This window comes from Zonotrichia albicollis, unplaced genomic scaffold, assembly GCF_047830755.1.
Source record: "Zonotrichia albicollis isolate bZonAlb1 unplaced genomic scaffold, bZonAlb1.hap1 Scaffold_257, whole genome shotgun sequence".
NCBI lineage: Eukaryota > Metazoa > Chordata > Aves > Passeriformes > Passerellidae > Zonotrichia > Zonotrichia albicollis.
Genome location: NW_027428429.1, coordinates 2,780,190 through 2,803,739, shown reverse-complemented (window position 1 = coordinate 2,803,739; position 23,550 = coordinate 2,780,190). Strand labels below are relative to the sequence as shown.

At 50.9% G+C, this 23,550-nt stretch overlaps 2 protein-coding genes across 2 annotated transcripts in view; both read right to left on the bottom strand.

Annotated features, from left to right (window-relative positions):
- LOC113460769 (uncharacterized) overlaps positions 1 to 23,550 on the bottom strand; it is a 1,042,778-nt gene that overhangs the window by 493,520 nt on the left and 525,708 nt on the right. Inside the window, exon 2 of the mRNA XM_074534170.1 lies at positions 22,429 to 23,064. Coding sequence (XP_074390271.1) covers positions 22,429 to 23,064 — 636 coding nt within the window. The remainder of the gene's footprint in view (positions 1 to 22,428; positions 23,065 to 23,550) is intronic.
- LOC141727864 (olfactory receptor 14J1-like) lies at positions 13,007 to 13,585 on the bottom strand. Its single transcript, XM_074534147.1, has one exon. The coding sequence runs from the start codon at positions 13,583 to 13,585 to the stop codon at positions 13,007 to 13,009; it is 579 nt and encodes a 192-aa protein (XP_074390248.1).

Below are 23,550 nucleotides of genomic sequence, written 5' to 3'. Positions count from 1 at the left end.
GACTCCTTCTTGGAAACATCAGGCTGGGAAAAAAGGATTCTTGGGGTCATCCCTGACTGCAGGGAACCCAAGTGTCATGGTTTGGGCTTGGCACAGAGCCAGTGCTCCCATGAAAACACTCTCTCTGGGGTCTGCTGTGAGATGTGACTAGGAATAAGCAAAACAGGCTCCAGCTTAAACATAAAGAACACTTTATTACTTAAACTACAGGAAAATAGGAAAAAAACTATAAGGAAAAGAAAAAAAAAACTGAAAACCTTACAAAAAACACTTTCTTCTTCCCCACTACCAGAATTTCTCAATCTAATACATTCTCTCAAATCGCCAACTGCTCAGCTTGGCACTACTCTTTAGTATACTCAAACTTCAGTCTATGAAGAGGAGAGGAGTCTTTCCTGTTCCATAGGCTTCTTCTGGAAACATGCTGAAACTTCGTGTGCTTCCAATGTCAATCGACACCACCTGGAAAAAGTCTTTTTGCCACTTGTGACATCTTCTTTCTATGCTCAGTGCTCTCACCACTGTGCATGGACTAGAGCTGCTTTTAGGGTTGTCTTTTAAGGATGCCTTGTCTCACTCCAAAAAGGCACAGTCTCTGCTTTGGGACATCTGTCCCCCCCATATTTTTCCAACCCCCTGGGGCCGAGGGGTCCCCACGATGAACCCTCCTGGTTCCGAGGCACTGCCTCCCCCTAAGTGCAGTCTCTGTGACACAGGAACAAACTGAGTCCATGGCCACAAGAAAAGTCCAGCCAAAAGGCCACTCCAGTCATCTCTCCCCACTCAGTCATCTCCACATTCTTCGGGCCAGGTCCTTGTCTCATCTCATCTCCTATCTCCCTTCTTATTCAGCTCCGAGGAGGATCAGCATTTTTGCAAGACCCCAATCATGTAAGAAAGGGGTTAAAACTTCCAGTCTCTGTCTGTCCCAGGACGCCGGTACTCCCACACACGCTGCTGCTGCGGCCGGCCAGGCTGCACCCTTCTCCCCCCTTTCTCCTCCTTGGCCGGCTGCTATCACATTCAGACGCCGACTCTCCCCCTCTCTCCCTCCTGGGGGGGGGAATGGTTGCTCGATGTCTCTTGGGGCTGCTCCTCCACCCTTCCATCCTCGAGGGCCTTCTCACCCCCCATCTCTGTCCAGGCCCAGGCCTACCACATGGCTGCTCCTCCCCCGCCCAGCAGCAGCGGCTGGACAGGTGAGGGAGATCTGACCTCTTCGCCTCGATGTCCCAAGAGGCCTCTCAGGGCCGAAGCTCTGCTTTTAACCCCTGTGTATTCTCAGAGGTGTGTCCAAACCGCACTGGTCACACCCAGTGCCAATATCAAACTCCGAACATCCATTGGTTTGACCACAGCCTCCCAGAATTCCACTTCTTCCTGGTCAAACCACCACAATGTTACACAGTCCCCCAGTGATGCCACAACCTACTCTCTGATGTCACAGAGCCACCCTCTATGATGGCAGGGTCTGCTCTGTGGCCCCTCATCCTCCGCTGTGATCTCACAGACAGCTGTGTGATGTCACAACCCCTCAGTGATGTCACAAAACCCCCTCTGTGATGTCATACTGACACTCTTTAATGTCTCAGCACACACAGTTTGACCTCACAGCCAGCTCTATGATGTCATCCAGCCATGCCATGATGTCACAGCCTGCTTTGTGATGCCACAGAATCCCCTCTATGATGCTGTAGCTGCTCAGTGACTTCACACAACAAACTCTGTGATGTCATAGCCCTACCTGTGACCTCACACAACCTACTCTGTGCTGGCCTTGGCCTCTTGGGGGCCACCTCTCATCTGTTTTCAAAACACTGGGGGCCTGAGCTTTTCTTCTCATGGCAAAAAGCATCTCTGAAGTCCAGGCATCCATGGCCAAAATTGAGAATCAGCCTCCAAAATTCCTTATATCCAAGGATAGCTCCCAGACAAAAGCTGCCAGGTCTGTCCAGGCTCTCTTGATTTCCTGAGGGCCAGCTCTCATCTGCCTTTGAAACACTGAGGCTCTGTACTTTCCTTCCTATGGAAAAGAACTGTCCTTCTTGTCCTGATGCCCGTAGACAAAAGTTGGCTTTGGCTCCCAAATTCTTTCTATCCAAGGATTCCTCCCTGACCACAGGTCTGGCTGGCCTTGGCCTCCTTGGGGCCACCTCTAATAAGCTTTAGAAACACTGGGACTCCACCCTTTCCTTCCTACGGAGAACTGTCATTCCAGTCCAGGAACCCATGGCTGAAATGGAATTCCACCCTCAAAACTCTCTATATATCCAAAGGCTGCTTTCAGACAAAAGCTGCAAGGACAGACAGTTCTGGCTTGACTTGGCCTCTGGTGACTGCCTCTCATCTGCTTTCAAACGCTGGGGCTCTGTGGTTTCCTTGCTATGGAAAAGAACTGTGCCTCTTGTCCAGGTGCCCATGGCCTCTAGCACATGAGCACTGTATAGGGACACAGGAGCTCTGTGCTCAGTGGGGTAGAGACTGAGGACAGCAGAGGAGCCCTGAGAGGGACTGAAGGGAGGTTTCAGAGATGGTGGATCCTTTTGACATAGTAGAGAACAGCCAGAGAAAGAATAAATAAATTCCATAGGCAGCTGGGGAGGCCCAGACTGGAAGCAAAGAGAAAGGAATTTCCCTGCCAGGACAGGGCTGTGGTGCAGCATGTCCCCCAAGAGGAGCCTGGAGAAGCCCAAGGCTTTGTGTGGGCAGGCAGAGGCAGGCAGGAGTCAGAGCTGTCAGCAAAGGAAGGGCCCAGCCAGGTGGGGCAGCCGGGGGATGATGACAGCCTGCAGGGACAGAGGCGCAGGTTTGCTCAGGATCAGAGACACCTTTCCCCTGCTTGCCCCAACTTGTCATCACTGCCACCAGTTCTCTCCTCTACCTGGAACGTGGGGACACTTTATCAGTCTTATGCCTCACCTGGATCTACTGAAAGTACAAGAGACTTCAGTGTTGCAATCTCACTTTGAAGTCTTGAGAAGTTTTTGAGCCCACTCTGAGGCACTGATGAGTCTGATGCAAAGAGCACCAAATCCCCAGAGGCTCACTAAAGTCCCTGTGCTGTGTCTGTGCTGCTGAGCTGGGCCGGGCTCCTGGCCCAGAGACAGCTCCTGGCAAGGGCAGCGCTGCAGAGAGACAGCTCTGGCCAGGAGCAGCTCCTGTGCACAGCCCAGCAGGGCTGGGGCACTGCCAGGGCCCCTCAGAGACACCAGCAGGGCACAGACAGAGCTCACAGGGGCTCAGCACAGGCAGGGGCTGTGGGATGTCCCAGAGGGGGCTGTGTCACAGCAGCACCTCTGTGGCTGTGTCATAGAGGCACAGAGCAGCTGAGATGTCAGCAAGGGGCTGTGTGACAGCACAGAGTGGGCTGTGTGAGGTCACAGAGTGGGCTGTGACATCACAGAGTTTGTTGTGTGAGGTCACGGAGCAGCTACAGTATCATAGAGGGGACTGTGTGACATCACAGAACAGGCTATGAGATCATGGCATGGCTGCATGACATCATAGAGCGTGCAGTGAGGTCAAAGTATGTGCTGTGACCTTACAGAGTGTCAGTATGACATCACAGAGAGGGTTTTGTGACATCACTGAGGGGGGCTGTTACATCACAGAGCTGGCTGTGACATCATAGAGTAGGGTGTGAGGCCATAGAGCAGATCCTGCCATCATAGAAGGTGGCTCTGTGACATCAGGGAGTGGGCTGTGACAACACCGGGTGGCTGTGTAACATCATAGAGCAGGCTGTGACATCACAGTAGAGATTGTGAAATCATAGAGTGACTTTCGACATCACAGAGACTTCTGTGACATCACAGAGCAGCTGTATCGCATCATAGCGTGGCGTCTCAGAGTTGGCTCTGGGACATCACAGAGGGAGTCGGACATCAAAGGGGTTGTGTGACATCACAGGGGCTGTGTGACATCACAGGAGCTATGTGACATCATAGGGATCTTTGTGACATCACAGGAACAATGTGACATCACAGGGGATTTGTGACATAACAGGGGCAGTGCGACATCACAGGAGCTGTGTGAGGTCACTGGGGAGGTCACTCTGCCCCGGCCCCCTCACAGCTCCCCCCAGAGCAGTCCAACCCTGCTTATGCACAGCAGGGTCCCCTGTTCCCCGGGTCCCCCCGCCCCCGGCCCCACAGCCTCCCCCAGAGGATGTTCCACGAGATCGACCCCAGAGCCTGACACGGGGATGGGGGGCCGGGGCCCTGGGGATGGCACAGGGGGACAGGGACCCCTCAGCAGCGTCCTCGTTCCTCCCAGGGCCAGAGCCTGGGCCAGGGCTCCTTCACCCTGCTACCAACGAGGCCTTGAGAGCGCTGAAAAAATCCCCAGCAAGGGATCAGCAAAAACCAGATTGAATATTAAGGGACAGCAGCGCAAAGTTCCTTGTCGAGAGTCACTCTGCTCCTGACTGGACACTTCAGGCACAGCAAGGAAACAAAGACACAACAAAACCAAACAGAATCCAAACAATCAAACCAGAAATTTACTGAGAACCGGGGCTTTCATTTCTAAGGAACTGTCCTTTTTATCTAGGTGGCCATGGCCAGAATTGGGATTTCACCTCCAGTATTCCCTATTGTGACAGAGTGGAGGAGTTTCTTGGCTCAAGACATTTCATATGTGGGGAGTGTTGCAGTGTGTTGCAATTTCCTGTTTTAAACTTCCCAGCCCCTTCCCAGGTGTGGCAATATCTCTCTTCCCCTTCCCTTTCCCCATCGCCCCCTGCTGGGCTGTCAATCAGTCTTAACATTCCAGCAAGGCCATCGTGTGGTTGGTCAGGTTCAAAAGATGCCCCTGTGCCCAGAGGTCATTGGTCTGTCAGGGTGTCATCGTTCCCTGAGACCCTGCCCCTCCCACCTGGTTGGTGGCTCACCTGTCCCTTCCCTCCCCCTCCCCCCGGCGCTTCAAAAGTCACTCAGGCCATGCGGTCGGGATTCTGTTGGAGCTGTTACCTAAGATTCAGATGTCTGTGACCATGGAATAAACTCTTGATATTAACCCTCTGGCAGAATCTGTCTCCTTTTCCTCCTCACCTTAGCCTGAAGCCTTCCCACCTGAGGCAAACTGAGTTTCTACAAGCCTGGACTTGTTTCGGTGCTCAGCTGCACCATCCAGCCAGCCAAAAGTGTCTCTGAGGTGAAACACCACAGTTGCCGCCTCTGGCCCAGGAACAGGGGTCAGACGAGCCCAGGCACAACCTACCTGGTAATATTGGAATCTTATTCCAATAGGGGAGGAAGGGGAAGGTCCAGCCCTCCCCTGCCCTGGAACCCCAGCCCTGCCCTGCCCTGGAACCCCAATCCCCCCAGAGCCTCTCTCCCAGCCCAGCAGTGGCTGCCAGTCCCTGGCACAGCACAGGCAATGCTCCACAGCCACCTCTGCAGCCCCAGCCCAGCTCCTGAGGGACCAAATGAGCCCAAGGCCCACCTGGGGGAAGGGCCCAGGAAGACCAAGGGGTATAGAAGGCTGACCACAAGGCAAGCACACATCTTGGCCCTACCTGCTCTTGGAATTTCCATCTAAACACTGCTGGAATCCTGGAGTTGGTACCTCTGTGTATGCTCCTCTGTATCCTTTTTGCCTCTCTCTCTTTTTGTCCTTTTCTTCTATTTCGGTCCTTTTACAAATTTGAGTAATGTAAAATTCAAATAGCTTAGAGTTTGTGAAGTTGAATGGGCCAAGTCAGTGCTTTAAGAAGTGTTCTGTGTTGATTGAATGTCATATTAAATCTTTTGCCAAAAGTTTCTCTGATTTTCTAAAGTTACCAGTAAAGACTGTTTGGTTGTTTTGAGCTCCTGAGGATCTCTTGTTGATGTTTCTCCAGGGAGTCCAACTCAGAGGACACAAACAATTGTAATTCTTTAAAATATCTCCTTGACAGAGTTTTCCACTGGATGGAAATCAGGGCTTGTGTGTCCTGCTTGGCCCAGCCCAGGCAGGGCTTTCCCAGCCCCGTTCCACACTCCATTTCCCAGCTGGAGCCGCTGGTGCCTCTGAGTTGTGCTGCCCCAGCCCCAGGGACGCCCTCCTTGTCTGCCCATTCCCCCACGGTCTCTGGGCAGGGATGGCCTCAGTGGGGGCTGCTGACATCCTCAGCACCTTGGAGGCTGCTGCTGAATTTTCCTGCTCCGGGGGCTCGTTCAGCCTTCAGCTCTTCAGTGCTGGAATTCAGTGTCCCAGGGCTCATTAACACTGAGAACACCTTAACAAGAGAAGCCTCAGGGAATAATTTCATTTAATTTTCCAAATCACAGGTTCAGCCATCAGCTCTTCAGTGCAGGAATTCAGTGTCCCAGGGCTCATTACCATTCAGAACACCTTAACAAGTCAAGCCTCTGAGAATAATTTGATTAAAGTGTTCAAATCTTTTGCAGTTAATTTGACAGATTTCAGTAGTGTGTTCAAACTGAATGTATTATATTTAAAAAGACAGTGAGCAAATATTTTTTAGGCCCTGTTTAGGTTTTTTTTCCTCTTCATAAATCAAAATGTGTAGTCTCCAATTGACACTGAATCCAAGTACCTCCTCATGCAGTCTGAATAGATATGAAAATCAAGACCCTTCATGGCTGACAATCAATCAGATTCTGTCCCTACCCCCACCCCACCATTCCCCCCATCCAAGCCCTGGCACTCAGAGCAGTCTTGTGCAAATCTGAGCTCCCTCCAGCCCAGGCTGCACCTGCAGCTTTCAGCTCCTTGGCTCCAACTCCCACCTGCTTTCCTTGGAGAAGGAGCTGCCCGAGACATAGAGGGATGTTCATTTCTTGTCATCCAACAAAGCCAAGGGAAGGCACAGCTCCATCAAATGCAAAAGTCATTCCTCTGCTGGATATTAAATCTGCTTTCCACAGCAGACAGTCTCAGAGCAATGGAAATCACCTTCTGTGCCCAGCACAGATCCCAAGGTCCCCTCAAACGCTCCCTGCCCCGATTCTGCCCAGATTTGCTCTTTGCACACACGAGTCACACGCTGAAGTCAGGAGCTCCCTCCATGCTCAGAGGGAGAAAAGAGAGAAAGGGGATGAAGAGGTCTCCTGTGCAGAGCCAAGGTCCAAGTGCAGCCCCTGCAGTGGGACCACAACTCATCAGGTTTGTGTCCTTTGGGCTCAGGGCCTGATGACACTCAGGGGCACAGAAAGGTTTCTTGCCAAAAACAGAGGTGGAACATTTCAACAGTTTAATAACCATCACAGCTCTTCCCTCAACTCTCTGGGATGTCCCAGCAGCATCTGACATGTCCCCCATCCCCAAGGAATTTCTGTACAGGAACAGATTTAGACAAAGATAAAAGGAAATGTAATTCTCTTATAGATATAAACACAATTAAGATGTTGATTAATGTGTTATTTATTTGAACTTTGAAAAGACTAGACAACCCCCTGAAGTTCAAAGCATGAAACCAGTCAGTTGAGAAGCACTTGAATGACCAGAGAGCATCTGGAGAGGGAAAACTGGGAGCAATGGGAAGAATAATGAACCAGGTGGTCTAGTGAAGAGATGCCCTTACACATGGCCATTTAAACAGGAGGGCTGGAAACACCTGAAGGAAGAGGGTCATGAAACGTTAGATTGGATGTTGGTGGCACAAGAAGAGGGGAAGATAAGTATTTCTACTCATGCCATCAGTACACTTCGCGGAAATCCCCGTTCCTGCTGGGTTATTTTGGCATTTCTTAAAAATACTCAAATGACACAGTAATAAAGATTTGCTTGTATGTTATGAAACTAACAGGTAATAAAACTTAGGCCCCTTTCCAGGCAGACATCAGCTGTGTGCCCATGAACAGGCAGTGCCACTTGTACCCTGAGGTCCCCAGCTGGGATTGGATCTCTCCCAGAGCACCTGAGGGAGACCAGAGCACCTTGCAAGCTGCAGGTCCCTGACAGCCCCGCAGGGCTCCTGTCCCATCAACATTTGCTCTGCTCCAGGCTGAAACAGGGTCCAGCATGGTGCCAGGATCATCAGAGAGCTGAGGTGTGTGCTGGAATTCAATGCCCTCCTCACCGCGCAGCAGCCCTGCATTTCCCCCTCCTGCAGCCTTGGTCTCCAGCACAGCCATGGAGGCTCTTTGGGCTCTGGACTGTTCCTGCAGCCCCTAAGGGCAGCTGAGCTCTGTCTTTGGCACAGTCAGGCCTGGCCAGCGCAGGCCATGCTCAGCAATTGCTTGTGTGTGCCTGGCCTTGCTGTCAGCCCAGACAGCGGCTGCGTGGCCCCATTGTGGCCCTGTGCTGGCCCAGCCATGGTGGCCCAGCCCCTGTGCAGGCCCAGCCCAGGCCAGGAGCATTGCGGCTGGGAACGGCCCCTGTGCCGTGGTGCCCACAGCAGCCTTGGGGCTCTGTGCCCCATGGCCTCCCTGCTGGGCAGCCTCTGCCAGCTCCTGCAGAGCCCCTGGCACCTGTGGGGCTGCACAGACAGCCCTGCCCTGGGCTCTGCCGGCCTCTGGGCCAGCAGAGAGGCAGCCAGGGCTGGCCATGGCCAGGAACAGGCCCTGAGCCCCACAGGAGGATGGAGCTCACGGCCAAACTCAGCCCAGGCCAAAGCTGGGCTCAGCAGCCACGGCTGCCGAGGGCTGGGTGCAGAGTCTGGAACTGATAAATGTCCTGGGCCCCCTCCCTGCTCCGTGTATGCCACCAAGGGCACAGAGCAGCCTCCTCTCTGGGCCACTTGCCTGTTTGCAATGCCTTGCACAGGCACTGGCCCTGCCCCGCAAGGCCTGGCCTGAGTCCTGCCCCTGCACGCTCAGCCAGGCTGAGATGGACACTGATGGTTTCTGGGCCAGGCTCTCTGAGCCTGGCCCAGCTCCCTGCAAGCTCTGCCTGCTGCCCTGAGCTCTGGGCAGCACCAAGGGCCTCTCCCCAGCCCAGCCCAGCCAGCTCTGGCCCCACAGCTCTGCTCAGGCCAGGCTGCTCTGGGCCCTGCTCCACGGCCTCAGCCCCTGGCAAGGGTACAGCAGCAGCTGCAGCCCACAGGACTCAGCCCCAGTCATGGGGGAAGGTGCTTGGCCAAGGCCAAAGGAGGCTCTCTGGCTGCCCTGCTCCCCTCTGCCTGAGGTCCTGAGAGCTCAGGGGCCCAAATCACTGGCCCTGCCCTGCCCCTGATCCCCACAGTCTGTCCTGTTTCCTTCATCCCTGCATTGCCAGGGACTTTTTGGGACAAGGGAGCTCTGCTCTGTGCATGGAGGGATGAGGAAGTGCCACTACTAGTGTGGGAACCACAACTCATCAGGTTTGTGTCCTTTGGGGACTAGGAACTGGTGAGACTCAGAGGCACAGAAACTTTCTCTTCATGGCCAACAGACCACAGTTCAACAGGATACAATTTAATAACAATCACTCTCTTCCCTGAGCTATGAGCATGGTCCCCGCAGCATCTGATGAGTCCACCATCCACAAGTGATTTCCATACTAAAATTAATTTCACACAAATGTTGTTCTGTGATAGATACAATCACAGCTGATTTCTTATATCAGGATGCTCATCCTGGTGTGGTGCAAACAGCTCCAACAATTCCTGATTTGCGAAGCTGTCAGTGGTGGATGAAGAAGGGAGGTCAGGCTGATTTTGGTGTAGGGGAAATGCTGAAACCAGCCTGACTCATTTAATCTCCCCCTGTCCTGGCTGATCTCCCCTCTTTCCCCTTCCACCCATTGGCTTTTGTGTCCCCCCAGCCCCCTGTGAAGAGCCTGGCTCTGTGTTCTCCATCCCCTCCTCGCTGGCACTGCCAGGCTGGCATGAGGAGCCCCTCAGCCTTCCCTGCTCCAGGCTGGACCAGCCCAGCACCCTCAGCCTCTGCTCACAGCCCAAGGGCTCCAGCCCCCCCGTGGAGGCCCTTCCCAGACCCTGCTCCAGCTGCCAGACATCTTTCCTGCCCTGCGGAACCCAACCCAGGCCACTGTGACCTGGATAATCCCTGTCCTTGATGTCCTGGTCACACAGCCCTGGCCCCTTGTCCCCTTTCAGGCTCTGGGGTGGATCCTGTGGAACATCCTTTGGTGGACGCTGTGGCTCCAGGTGGGCCGGGGGGATCCCGGGGGACAGGGACCCTGCTGGGCATGAACAGCATTGGACTTGTTGGGAGAAACTGTGAGGGGGAGCTGGGGCACAGTGACCAACCCAGTGACCTGAGACAGCCCTGCTGGGATGTCACACAGCCCCTCTGGGATGTCACAGCCTGCTCTGTGATGTTACAGCCTTCTCTGTGATGTCACAGACAGCTCTCTGATGTCACACAGCTGCTCTCTGATGTCATACCAGTCTGTGATGTCATTGTATGCACTGTGATGTCAGACCTCTTCCCTTTGATGTCGCAACCTTCTCTGTGATGTCACAGACCATTCTCTAATGTCACACAGCCCCTCTGGGATGTCACAGTCTGCTCTGTGATGTCACAGCCCACTCTGTGACCTCATCTAACCAGATGAGAAATTGTCTCCACCAGCTGAGCTGACACCTGGAGCTTGTTCTCCACAACCCCAGGCCTGTGGAAACCACACAATGCCCATTGTGTGAGAAGGGGAACTGGAAGTTCAGCAGCCTCAGTGTCCTGCCAGCTCAGCCAGGCCCACTGGAACATTGGGGTCCACGACCACCAGGGACCAGCAGAGAGACCCCCAGGAGAACAGAGGAGGGGAAATACATTAATGATTTGAGGAAAATGATTATCAGATGTGTATTTAGTCTGGGACAATTAATGAATATGTATGCAAAATACAGAATATAAACAGAAACTTTCCTTTACTCAGCCTGCAGGGCTTTGAGAGGAGCTGTCCCCCGTGCATCCCCCTGAATAAATAATGCTGCTTTTTAATGCTGCATTGGTGTTAAGGAGTTTTCTGTTTTACTGATATTTTGGTAACACTCCCACTCCCAAGGACAGCTCTGTCTGCTGCTGTTCACAAACAGAGAAGGGCTGGTGGCAGATGTGGGGCTCGGAGGCTGCCTGGGGCACAGTGACCATGGAATAATCAAGTTTTCAATGTTCTGTGAGAGAAGGAGGGGCAGCAACAAAATTTCTGCACTTTAATTAGGAAGGGCAGGTTTGGCCTATTTAGAATGCAGATTTGTGGAATACCAAATCAGGTACAGATTTTTTTTAAAAAAAGAAACAGCCCTTAAAAACAAAGGGGTCCAGGAAGGATGGACACATTTCAACAAAGTAATCTTAAGGGGGAAGGAGCAGCCTGTCCCAGTGTGGCAAAAGATGAGCTAGTGAGGAAAATGACTGGCCTGGCTGTCCATGGATCTTTGGTATGAACTTAAGGGAAAAAAAGAGGATGCATCATTTTGAAAAGACAAACAGGTGGCTAAAAAGTATTTAAGGATGTTGTTAGGTTATGCAGAAAGAAAAGGAAAGAGGTGAAAGCTCAAGTAGAGCTTAATCTGGCCACTTCTGTGGAAAATAATGGGAAATGTTTCTATAAATAAATTAGTAGCAAAACACCAGAAAAAGAGAACCTCTACTCTTTATTGGATGCAGTGGAGAAGAGAGAAACTAAAGAAAAGGCTGAACTGTTTAACATCTTGTCTGTCTCAATGTTCAATATTAGAACAAGTTGTCCTCAGGACAAGTATTCTCCTGAGCTGGTAGATGAGTACAGGGAGCAGAACAGCCCCCTGGAATCCAGGAGGAAGCAGTTGGTGACCTGATGAGCCACTCAGATGCCCACAGTTGTATAGGATCAGATGGGATCCATCCCAGGGGGATGAGAGAGCTGTGGATGAGCTCCCCAAGCTGCTCTCCATCAATTACCATCAGTCCTGGCTCAGCAGGGAGGTCCCAGAGGACTGGAGGTGCCAGTGTGAGCCCATCGCCAAGAAGGGCTGGAAGGAGGATCTGGGGAACTCCAGGCCTGTCAGCCTGACCTGGGTGCCTGGAGAGGTTATGGAACAGATCACCCTGAGTGCCATCACAGGGCACCCACAGGATGGCCGAGGGGTCAGAGCCAGCCAGCGTGGATTTAGGGGTGGCAGGTCCTGCCTGACCAAGCTGGTCTCCTTTTATGACCAGGTGACCCACCTGTGGATGAGGGAAAGGCTGTGAACGTTGTGTACCTGGACTTCAGCAAAGCCTTTGACACTGTCTCTGACAGCATTCCCTGGAAAAGCTGCAGCCCACAGCTTGGGCAGTTCCCTCCTGCTGGGAGATTTAAGAGCTGGCTGGAGGCTGGGCCCAGAGAGTGGTGGGGATGGTGCTGCACCCAGCTGGTGTCCAGGCACTGGTGGTGTCCCCCAGGGATCTGTGCTGGGCCCAGTCCTGTTTAATATCTTCACTGATGATCTGGGTGAGGGGATCAAGTCCACCACTCACAAATTGCAGATGGCACCAAGCTGGGTGTGAGTGTGGATTCTGTGGGAGCATAGGAGGGCTTTGCACAGTTACTTGGACAGGTGGATCCAGGGGATGAATCCAATACGGTCAGGTTTAACAAGTCCAAATGCCGGGTCCTGCACTTTGGCCACAACAACCCCCGCAGTGCTACAGGCTGGGGACAGAGTGGCTGGACAGCAGCCAGGCAGAAAGGGACCTGCAGGGACTGATGGACAGCAGGTTGGAAATGAGCCAGCAGTGTGCCCAGGTGGCCAAGAAGGCCAATGGCTCCTGGCCTGGATCAGGAATGGTGTGGCCAGCAGGAGCAGAGCTGCTGTGCCAACACTAATCTGCCCACAGCTCTGCACACAGACATTGCTGCTTCAACTCCAGAGTAGGGAACATAAGGGCATCTCTGGAAAAAAATTGGCTGGGAGATCCTTTAGTTCCTTTAAAGCCACCAAGAGTGCAGCCCCTCATTGACACAGTCTCTGGCCACAGGGAAGGTGGAGAGAAACAAAATGAGAAATGGCAAAAACAATGACATTTCTTTGTGGACAATATGAAAAACTAATACAAAGGAAAAAAAGAACAAACCACAACCAAAGCAATAAGGAGTATGAAAGATGTCTTTTAGTAGAAGTGATTGGCAGAAATTGGCCAGCAGTTTAATGTTCCTAAAACCATCCAGTGATCAGTCTCCACACTGCAGCCTTGAGCTCCTGGTTCCTCAGGCTGTAGACGAGGGGGTTCAGGACTGGAGGCACCACCGAGTACAGAACTGACAGGGCCAGATCCAAGGATGGGGAGGACATGGAGGGGGGCTTCAGGTAGGCAAACACTGCTGTGCTGACGAACAGAGAGACCACGGACAAGTGAGGGAGGCAGGTGGAAAAGGCTTTGTGCCGTCCCTGCTCAGAGGGGATCCTCAGCACAGCCCTGAAGATCTGCACATAGGAGAAAACAATGAACAGAAAACAACCAAATTCCAAACAGATTGAAAACCCAAGGAGCCCAAATTCCCTGAGGTTTGAGTGTGAACAGGTGAGCTTGAGGATCTGGGGTACCTCACAGAAGAACTGGCCCAGGGCATTGCCATGGCACAGAGGCAGGGAAAATATCGTGGCTGTGTGCATGACAGCAGTGAGAAAGGCACTGGCCCAGGCAGCTGCTGCCATGTGGGCACAAGCTCTGCTGCCCAGGAGGGTCCCGTAGTGCAGGGGTTTGCAGATGGACACATAGCGGTCATAGCACATGATGGTCAGGAGGTAATACTCTGATCCAAGAAAGAAGAAAACCAGAAAGACCTGAGCAGCACATCCAGTGTAGGAGATGTTCCTGGTGTCCCAGAGGGAATTGTGCATGGCTTTGGGGACAGTGGTGCAGATGGAGCCCAGGTCAGTGAGGGCCAGGTTGAGCAGGAAGAAGAACATGGGCGTGTGCAGGTGGTGGCCGCAGGCTACGGCGCTGATGATGAGGCCGTTGCCCAGGAGGGCAGCCAGGGAGATGCCCAGCAAGAGGCAGAAGTGCAGGAGCTGCAGCTGCTGCGTGTCTGCCAGTGCCAGCAGGAGGAAATGGCTGATGGAGCTGCTGCTGGACATTTCCTGTGCCTTGGCATTGGGATCTGTAAAAAAATTGATCATGGAACACTTGAGTTTGGAGAGGACTTTAAATATCCCAGCACAGCCTGGGGGCACTTTTCCCCCACTGCCTGCCCAGGGCTCTGCTGCCTGGAGCTGTCCCTGCCAGCTGCTTCCCTGTGCCCAGGGCTGGGCCCTGCCAGTGCTGCCAGAGCCCAGCCCAGCCCTGGGGGCTCAGCTCCACCCTGCAGACCCCTCCCAGCTCAGGCACTGCCGAGGGGCAGCTTCAGCTCTGAAGGCTCTGATGGCAACATCAGAGCAACCCTGAGGAGGTCGGAAGAGCGACACTGATGCTGCCTCTAAGGGGCCCTGTGCTGATTTCTGTCTTTGCCTGCTTTGTACAGATCTGAGATGATTTTTTTTTTCCTCAGCCTGAACTGAGAGATGAATATCTATGTGCAATTTCCCATCAAGGCAACCCAGAGCAGTAGATTAAAAAAGCAGGATTTTCCCTTTTATGAAGCCCCTGCCTTGCTGTGCTCCCTGTATAAACCACTTGGAAATGTTCTGCAGTTAAATGCCATGCTGGGAGCAGTCCTGAACAATGCAGCATCCTCCCCACACAAGGAGAACACTTCCAAGCCTTACCAGCTGTCTCCTCCCACCCACATCTTGTCCCCCAGTGCTGGGAGCAGCTGCCAGGGCTGGCTGAGAGCTGTCCCTGGCAGGCAGCAGAGTCCCTGCCCCAGCACAGCACCCTGGGCTCGGCAGGACAGCCCTGGGCACCCCTGGCTGCTGTGCACAAGAGACAATGAGAGAATGTACTCACAGTGTCTGTAGGCTTTGGGATGTTCCAGCTTTAGGAGATCACTCCAGGAGCTGCAGCTGCATTGTCCTGCAGCCAGAGATTTCTGTGCCAAGGGCTGGCAGTGATTCTGCCCCAGGCACTTCTCAGCACCTTCCCAGCCCTGACTGATTGAAGCTCTCTGTGCCTCTGTGCTGTGTGCGGGGTGGCTGAAGGCAGTGCCCCAGCCCTGCTGGGCTGGCAGAAGAGCTGCTCATCAAGAGAAATGTGCTTTTGAAGCTCTTCATGGTTACCAGGAGCTGCCTCTGTGCCAGGAGCCCAGCCCAGCTCAGCAGCACAGACACAGCACAAGGACTTTAATGAGCCTCTGGGGCTTTGTGCTCAGGCCCTGAACATCAGCCCCTGAGAGGGAGCTGAAGAAACCTCTCCAGAACTCCAAGGCAGAATCCAGTTCCAAAGTTTCTTGGACTTTTAATGGGTCCCACTGAGGGACACAACTGAGAAAGTGTCCCCAGGCCCCAGGCAGAGAAGATAACTGGAGGCAGTGATGACAGGTGGGGACAAAGAGAAGCCAAGTCTTGGTGCCCTGGGGCACAGCAGCAGGGTCTGTGCCACCAAGGACTGTGAGGAGACACCTTGTCCTGAAGCCCTGGGACCTCCTGGCACAGCCCCAGCCAGGCTGGGCACTGTCAGCCCCTTGTCCTGCCCTCAGCATCCCCCCCTTAGCCCACATCCCAGTGGCCTCAAGGATCTGCAGGAAGGAGTCCCTGGGGAGCCTTGGTCAGGAATGGCCCTGGGGGCTCCTTCATGCTCCCTGCAAGGACTGCAGGTTTTTCAAAGAACTTTGGGTTTGGCTTTTGCGTTGGAGTCTCTGAGAGATTTGTGCAATCATGGCCTCCAATTATCTGCTGTAATTAGTCCCTGGAGAGGCTTTGTCAGTAACAACACTCAGTGGGGCTCATTAATACTTCAAGGTGCTTCAGTTATTTTAGGGTACTTGGTGTTTTCCTTTTGATACAGACTCTGTGAGAGGTTTGTGCAATCATGGCCCCAATTATCTGCTTTAACGAGTCCCTTGAGAGCTTAGTACTGAAACTTAGTGGTGCTCATTAATACTTTGAGGTACTCAAGATTTTTAAAGGTATTTTAAGGATTTAAGGATACTTTTAGGTACTTTTAAGGATTTTCCTTTCCACACTGTGTCTCTGAGAGGTTTTTGTGCCATCCTGGCCTCCAAATCTCTCCTCCAAAGAGTCCATGAGGAGCCTGTGTTGAGGATGGACGTCAGTATGACCCATTCATGCTTTGAGACACTTTGGGTGTTTCCCCTGACTTTTCCTCCTGGAAAGGTTTGTGCCATCTCCTCTCAGGCCATGAGGTTCCAGTGCTCAGGTCAAAATGCACCACGGGGCTCATTAGGATCAAGCAATTCTTGACAAACCATGGCTCTGCCTTGATTTCGCTCTGGTCTCATGCAGTTCATCAGGAAGGTTTCCTTTTATGTTTTGGTTCTCCAATTTGAGATTTCTTGGTGAATGCATCAATTATTGTGGTGTGTTCAGTTTTGGCTGATTACCAGTGCACTCACTAGAATATACTTACTCATTTCCTGCTGTGAGATAGGATTAGGAGAAAGGCAAAACAGGCTCAAAACTTTAAAAGGGTATAAAGAAAAGTTTATTAATAGCAACCAAAAGAAAGTGTAATAAGAATGTTGGGATCGGCGGGACAAATGCGGCATGCAATATGAGTGATCAGCAAATATCAAACTTTATTGATAGGTACACATTGGAATATCTATCCCAATATAACCAGTTAAATGGTGCCTAGGCCAGTTCTGACCCTCGCTGCTGGGCCAAAGGCAGCACTGTGGTGTTTTACCCCAGAGATACCTTGGCTGGCGGCAGAGTGCAGCGGGGCACAAGACAGGACTCCATTCTCCTCAGGAGAGAGAGCTTCTGGCGATAGTGGAGAGAAAGGGAGTGGATTCTGCTAGAAGGTTGCCAGATGTTTATTCCATGAGTACAGAGATGTCTGCACTGGGCCACTGCTGCTAACAGAATGGAGGCCGCATGGTCTCATTAACATTTTAAACTCAGGGCAGGGGAAGGGGAGGGGACAGGTGAGCCACCAACCAGGTGAAGGGGCAGGGTCTCAAGGGACTAGGGACACCTATCACACGACGCCTTGCTGATATGTTAGCCTGATTGACAGGGCACACTCACCGAGGGGCGAGGGGGAAGGGAGAAGGTAAAACAGGATATTGCAACACACCACAACAGGTACACATCTTTATGTCAGTGTTAATGAGGCTCATACATATTGCAAAGGCGAGCTCACTATTGGCTAGTAACTTATCAGCCAACTACGCTTACTTCTGCATTCTTGTGGATATTTTATTGAAACTTTTCTTCGTATTTCTGCCAAAGTTGTTCTCCCTTATCCCGTTGTTGCACTAGGGGCACAATGTCCTTGCCTGTTATTGGACACTGACTACTGACTCCTATACTTGTCCCCTTGAAGCTTAACCAGCGGCATTATGTCGACGTGACCTTTCTCAGCTAGCCAACTGTCCACAAAGCTCGCCACGCTTCCCCTGTTTTTCTGTTGGACAAGCATAGTCTGATTAAATGCAGGAGATATCATCCTTTGCACCATGTTCTGTAAGCAAATGCTAAAACACGGCAAATTTAACACTACTAACAGAGCTATAATGCCCAGTAAAATGCTAACTTTAGCAACAGAACGTAACCATCATCCCAGGCCTAACGATGAGAGCCATCCATCAATACCGAAACCTGATTCTGCCTGTAAGTTTCCAGTTAACCTTCACAATTCTGCGAGCTGGGTATGGATGGACTACGAATGGTCAGAAAGATTCATGCAACACATGCCCTCAAATTCTTCACAGCCATGGCCTTGTGCAAGTAAAAGAAAGTCAATCACAGCTCTATTCTGAAGCGTTGCATGACAAATAGAATCAACATCAAGCAAAAGGCTAGAAAGTGCCAAAGAGGTGGCATTGGTTTGCTTTGCAAGCCAGCATCCCAACTTATTTAGGGCACCATGGGCACCTGCAGCTGCCACCCCTGGAGTCAGAAAGGATGCTGCCATTATGGCCCCTGAGGACCAAAATTATACATCATCCCTACAGTCAGCAGTAAATGCATGGATCATTCTCTTATGTCGATGATGGCGGCGGCTCATGTTTAATATCATGGACGTATTGGGTGTAAGCAGAGAAAGCCAGCCAATTGTACATGGCCCCCCTGTGCAGCATCAATGGGACACCAGGCCAAGCACAGTCCCCACAGATTAAGAAGTAACCTGCTGGCACTTGAATAGGGTTATTTGATGAGATTGATACTTTCCCTGTGGTATGATTGCACCAAGCTGTTGCATTACAATACAGATCCATGCTCGAAGTTACAATAGTGGAATTGTTTTTTGCTGAAAGCTGGCTTCTATGGTTAAAATTAACACATGCATCTGCCTTCACTGAACCTAACAGCTCCAATTCTTGGGGTTCCTGTGGTGCTATGGGGAAGTGAGAAACCCATTGGTCCCAATTATCTACACTTGTCCTGGGATTGTCAGTTTTGCAGGTGGGTACACTTGAGGGACATGGCCAGGGATCTGCTGGTAGCCCAACCAAGCAAGTTGTAAATGGGTTACCGGGAGAAGGTAATGACAGGCAAATAGCCTCCTGGTTAGTTAAGTTTGCCACGTGACCCAAATGTTACTCTTAGGCTGAGGTGGGGCCCATGCATGATGAGTTTTCACTTTTCCGGCCGCATCTGCACTGTCTGCTAAGAGGGTTAGGATTAGCAAGGTAACAGCATAAATTTGCCACATCACCCTGGTCTCCCCAGGCACTGCTTTGAACCACCCAGACATTTGAGAGATAAACATGTTTCCCACAAGTCGTTAAGAATGTCTCTTCTTTCTTTTCCCCTTCTTTCTCCTTGATCTGCCCAGATTTAACCTCTTTAGGTCTCTCAGACAATTGTCCCATGCTTGGTTGGGATCTTGATCTGCAGAAATTGGATCTATTATACTTGTCTGTGAAAGAGGAATACCCCTACCGCACTTAATCTGTAAAATATGTGACTTGGACTGTCCCAAAGCACGTTTAACTAAATGCTGAGTTTCCCACCTAAACTATGCAATAATTTTCTGTTGTGGTGATTCATAGAACTCTAACCCTTGGAAGCCAGGTAATCCTGTAAAAGGCCTGGAGTTCTGCTTGCCAGGAGCCCAACTGCCAATAAAATCCACAGTTCCTGCACCACAAGTCAGGTAATTTGGTCTGATGTACCCACTTACTTTGCTGACAGCCCCCACAAAAAAACAATACCCATGCAGCACACTGTCTATTATGACAATCAATACTAGCTAGGTTCCTAAGCCCTCTAAATTCAAACATAGAAAGTGCTTGAAGCGGGCTTAGTATATAATCTAAAGATTTACACCGATGAATCGCTCGGTCGATAGCCAAACTACACTGTCCTTTCAGCTTAAGAAGTATTGGTCGAAGGATGATCAACAGCTTTGTCTCCACTCTCTGACGGTCTTCTGCACTCAGTTGATGGAGTTCTGGTGGTTCCATCTAACACAGGTGCTCGGGTCCATTTAGCAGGTACCCATAAGGATCCTGTAGGGGTAGAAACACAAAGATATCCGCGGCCCCAATATAACACCTTAGCAGGACCTTGCCATTGTCCTGTTTTGGGATGTCTGTATTTTACCCATACGTCTTGCTTTACACTTTCTTTCTCCTGTACATAGTGGCGAATTACAGCAGGAACCTTGCTTTCCCCAAAAACACACAAGTGATTTAAAATAAATAAACACCTTAACAGTCTTTCTTAAGGTTCTCTAATATCCTTGTATTTACCTAGATATCTTTTCAAGGTACCATTAGCTCTTTCTATGATTGCTTGCCCTGTTGGGGAATTAGGAATGCCTGTCACAGGTTCTATCCCCCACATTTGCATAAACTGCTTTATTCTTTTGCTGCAATAGGCAGACCCGTTATCTGTCTTAATACACTGTGGCATTCCCATTACAGCAAAGCGGCTGCTGAGATGCCTCTCCACTTTTCCGGCTTTCTCACCAGTCTGTGCTGTGGCCCATATAAAATGACTATAGGTGTCTATAGTAACATGCACATACTTCATCCTACCAAACTCAGCAACATGTGTGACGTCCATTTGCCAGGTCTCATTTGTACTCAACCCTCTTGGGTTAACTCCCAGACCTAACCCGCAGCCCCCATTGTGATGACTACATATGGGACAGGCTTTGACTATTGCCTGTGCCTCGTCCATAGATATCTGAAATTCTCTATGGAGACCTTTTGCATTTTGATGAAACATGGAATGTGCCTCTCTGGCCATGGTCTGCCTGGGAATTGGAGTCATTTGTGTAATTGAGACTAGCTTATCTGCTCGTGCATTACCCTCTCCCAGACCAATATCCCATTTGTGACTTCTGAGATGGATAACAGAAAATGAATGTGTTCTCAGCTTAATCGCCCTCTGTAATTGAATAAACAGTTCATGTAATCTCCTATTTCGAACCTCTTCTATAGAGGCATCCTCTATTCGCTCGCACACTCCTGCAACATACAAAGAATCTGTCACTATGTTGAGGGGCCCCGAAAAATGCATCATGGCCAACAAACAGCCAATAGCTCCATCGTTTGTAAAGTATCCCACTCGGAAGCCTGAAGAATCTGATGGTGCCATTGTCCCTTTTCCTGCCAGGTCACTGCAGCAGTTCTTGATTTTCTTCCTGCATCCGTGTAGGCTGTTAAAGCATCTGACAGGGGCTTCTGTGATCTTTTTGGGCATTGAATCCAACCCCACCACCCTATCCAGTTCAATGGTATATTGGGAATATCATCAGTGGCTTCCAGCTCCCAGCAGGGCCTCTTGTAATTCCACACTGTTTATCAGGTACCAGGTCAATCTATCTTTCTTCATTGGTACCCATATCTGATCAGGCTCCTTTCCTGTAATCTGTAATGCCCGTTCACGACCCTTCTTTAGTAGGTCAGCCAAAATTTCGATTTTTTGAAGAAGGGTTTTATGCTGTTCAAGTGGAGGAGATATCCATTCTAAGGCCCACGCCTCCCCCATTTTTCTGTTTTGCTGAATGAGTGCACCCAGTAAAAATTTAGTTCCACACCAAACTGTCAGCTGTATGGGGAGGTTAAGATCTCGTCTCCGGACACTGCCTTGGGTTACACAGTCCAATATCTGCTGAAGTGTCTTAACCTGCTCAGAGGTTATATGGACAGGTTATGCTGGGTCAGTCCCTTTTAGTACAGGTCGAAGTTCATCTAACAACTCATTTGGGATGCCCACAATAGGGTGCAGCCATTGCAGATCACCAAGTAACTTTTGAGCATCATGCAATGTATGTATTTTAATATTCAAATGCAATTTCTGGGGGATCCCAACCTGATCAGTAAGTGCCCATCCCAAGTATTTCCAGGGTGCAGATAACTGAATTTTTTCAGGAGCTGCAACCAAGCCATGTAGTTCCAGGGCCTTATGTATTTCTTGAATTTGTTGACCTGTAAAAGGTTGCGGCTGTGCAAAGAAAATATCATCCATGTAATGATAAATGGTTGTTTTGGCCCAGGCCTGTCGCAAAGGTTGTAAAGCATTGTCAACATACAGCTGACACAAGGGGGTGCTGTTGCACATTCCCTGTGGGAGAGTAAGCCATTCACATCTCTTGTCTGGTTCTTCCCTATTTAAAGCTGGTAAGGTAAATGCAAACCTCCGAGTGTCTCGAGGGTGAAGAGCAATAATAAAAAAGCAGTCCTTAAGATCTACAATTAACAGCGGCCAGTCCTTTGGCAACATGGCTAGGTTAGGCAAACCTGGTTGTAAGGCTCCCATAGGCTCCATTTGTTCATTTACAGCCCGTAAATCCTGTAGCAAACGATACTTTAATAACAAAAATAGGTGTATTCCATGGGCTTACTGACAACTGTAAATGACCCTGCTCATATTGTTCTTGTACTAGTAGATGTGCTTGTTCCAGACTTTCCCTTTTTAATGGCCATTGCTTAACCCACACTGGTGTGTCCGTGTTCCAAATGAGTGGGATTGGGAAAGTCCATGCAATGGCCATTAGCCCAAAGAGTACTCATTTAGTGTACTCAATAGTGTCAGCACTACCCCCATTTGAGCCAAAATGTCCTGACCAATAAGGCACTGCACAGTAGGGGGCAAAGGCACAACTGAGAAAACACTCCAAAAAATTTTTCCGTCGATAGTTACTGATAACATGGGTGATTTCCTTGCAAGCGTTAAGTTTCCAACCCTGGTAACTGCTACAGTGGTTGGCTGTAAGGGCCAGTTGTGGGGCCAGCAAACCGGGCTGATAATGCTGGAGTCTGCGCCAGTACCTAATAAACCTTCCAAGGTTTGCCTGTCACCCTGATACTCTATCAATACAGCACATTTTGGCTGATCGTTTAAGCTCATTGTTAACAAAGTCCTCCAGTTGAGCCAAAGCCCCGTTCCCCCTGGACTGTGATTGATGTGGGGGTAATGATTTAGTCATTTGTTCCAATGGAAGCAATTGAGCTATCCTCTGTCCTTTCTCGATTTGTATCGGTGGAAAAGGGCAGCGAAAGGGCCGCTCATCCGTGTGAATCCTCTGGTGCCTGACAAGATGAGAGCTGGTATGAAACCTCTTCCTGCATTTATCACACTCATAGGGCTTCTCCCCAGTGTGGCTCCTCAGGTGGTAGATAAGGTGGGAGCGCTGGCAGAAGCTCTTCCCACACTCCCCACACTCGTAAGACCTCTCGCCAGTGTGGATCCTCTTGTGGACAATCAGGTTCGACTCGTGGGTGGATCTCTTCCCACACTCAGGACACTCATAGGGCCTCTCCCGGGTGTGCATGTGCTGGTGGCTGACAAGGGAGGAGTTGGACTTGAAGCCTTTCCCGCAGTCGGGGCAGAGGAAGGGCCTCTCCTCTGTGTGAGCGCGCTGGTGCCTGAGGAGATCAGAGCTGGTCTGAAACCCCTTTCTGCATTTATCACACTCGTACGGTTTCTGCCCAGTGTGCCTCCTCATGTGGACGGTCAGGTGGGAGATCTGGCTGAAGCTCTTCCCACACTCCTCACACTTGTAAGACCTCTCCTTGATGTGGCTCCTCAGGTGGACAATCAGGTTGGATCTCCGGCTGAAGCTCTTCCCACACTCCTCACATATATAGGGCCTCTCCCCCGTGTGGATTCTCATGTGGCAGATCAGGTTGGATTTCTGGCTGAAGCTCTTCCCACACTCCTCACATATATAGGGCCTCTCCCCTGTGTGGATTCTCATGTGGCAGATCAGGTTGGATTTCTGGCTGAAGCTCTTCCCACATTTCAAGCACTTCTGGGGCTTCTCCTTACCCTGAAGCTGCTCATGGACCACCAGCTCTGACCTCCAGGCACCTCCCCAGTCCAGGGTGGGCCTTTCCCCCTCAGATCCCTGAGATCTGCGTTTGCAGCCCCTCCTCGTGCGGGATCTCCGGGGTTTTTCCTCCCCGTTGGATTCCTGTGCTGTGGAGCTGCTCAAAACAACTTCTTCCACAAGGTTCTGCTGTGGGGATTTGTCCTCCCTGCTCTTCATCCTCAGCTTCTTGTCTGGGGGAGGAAGGACAAGGAGAGGATGGGTTGGGGCAGGAGGAATGCCCAACAAAATGCTCTCATACCTTGTTTTTCTCTTGGAAATAGGATTTCTCATTACCAAACCTCAGCCCAGTCTCTGAGCTCAGTCTCTGGGAACACCCACTGCTGATTAATTTTATCAGTCATTCAGT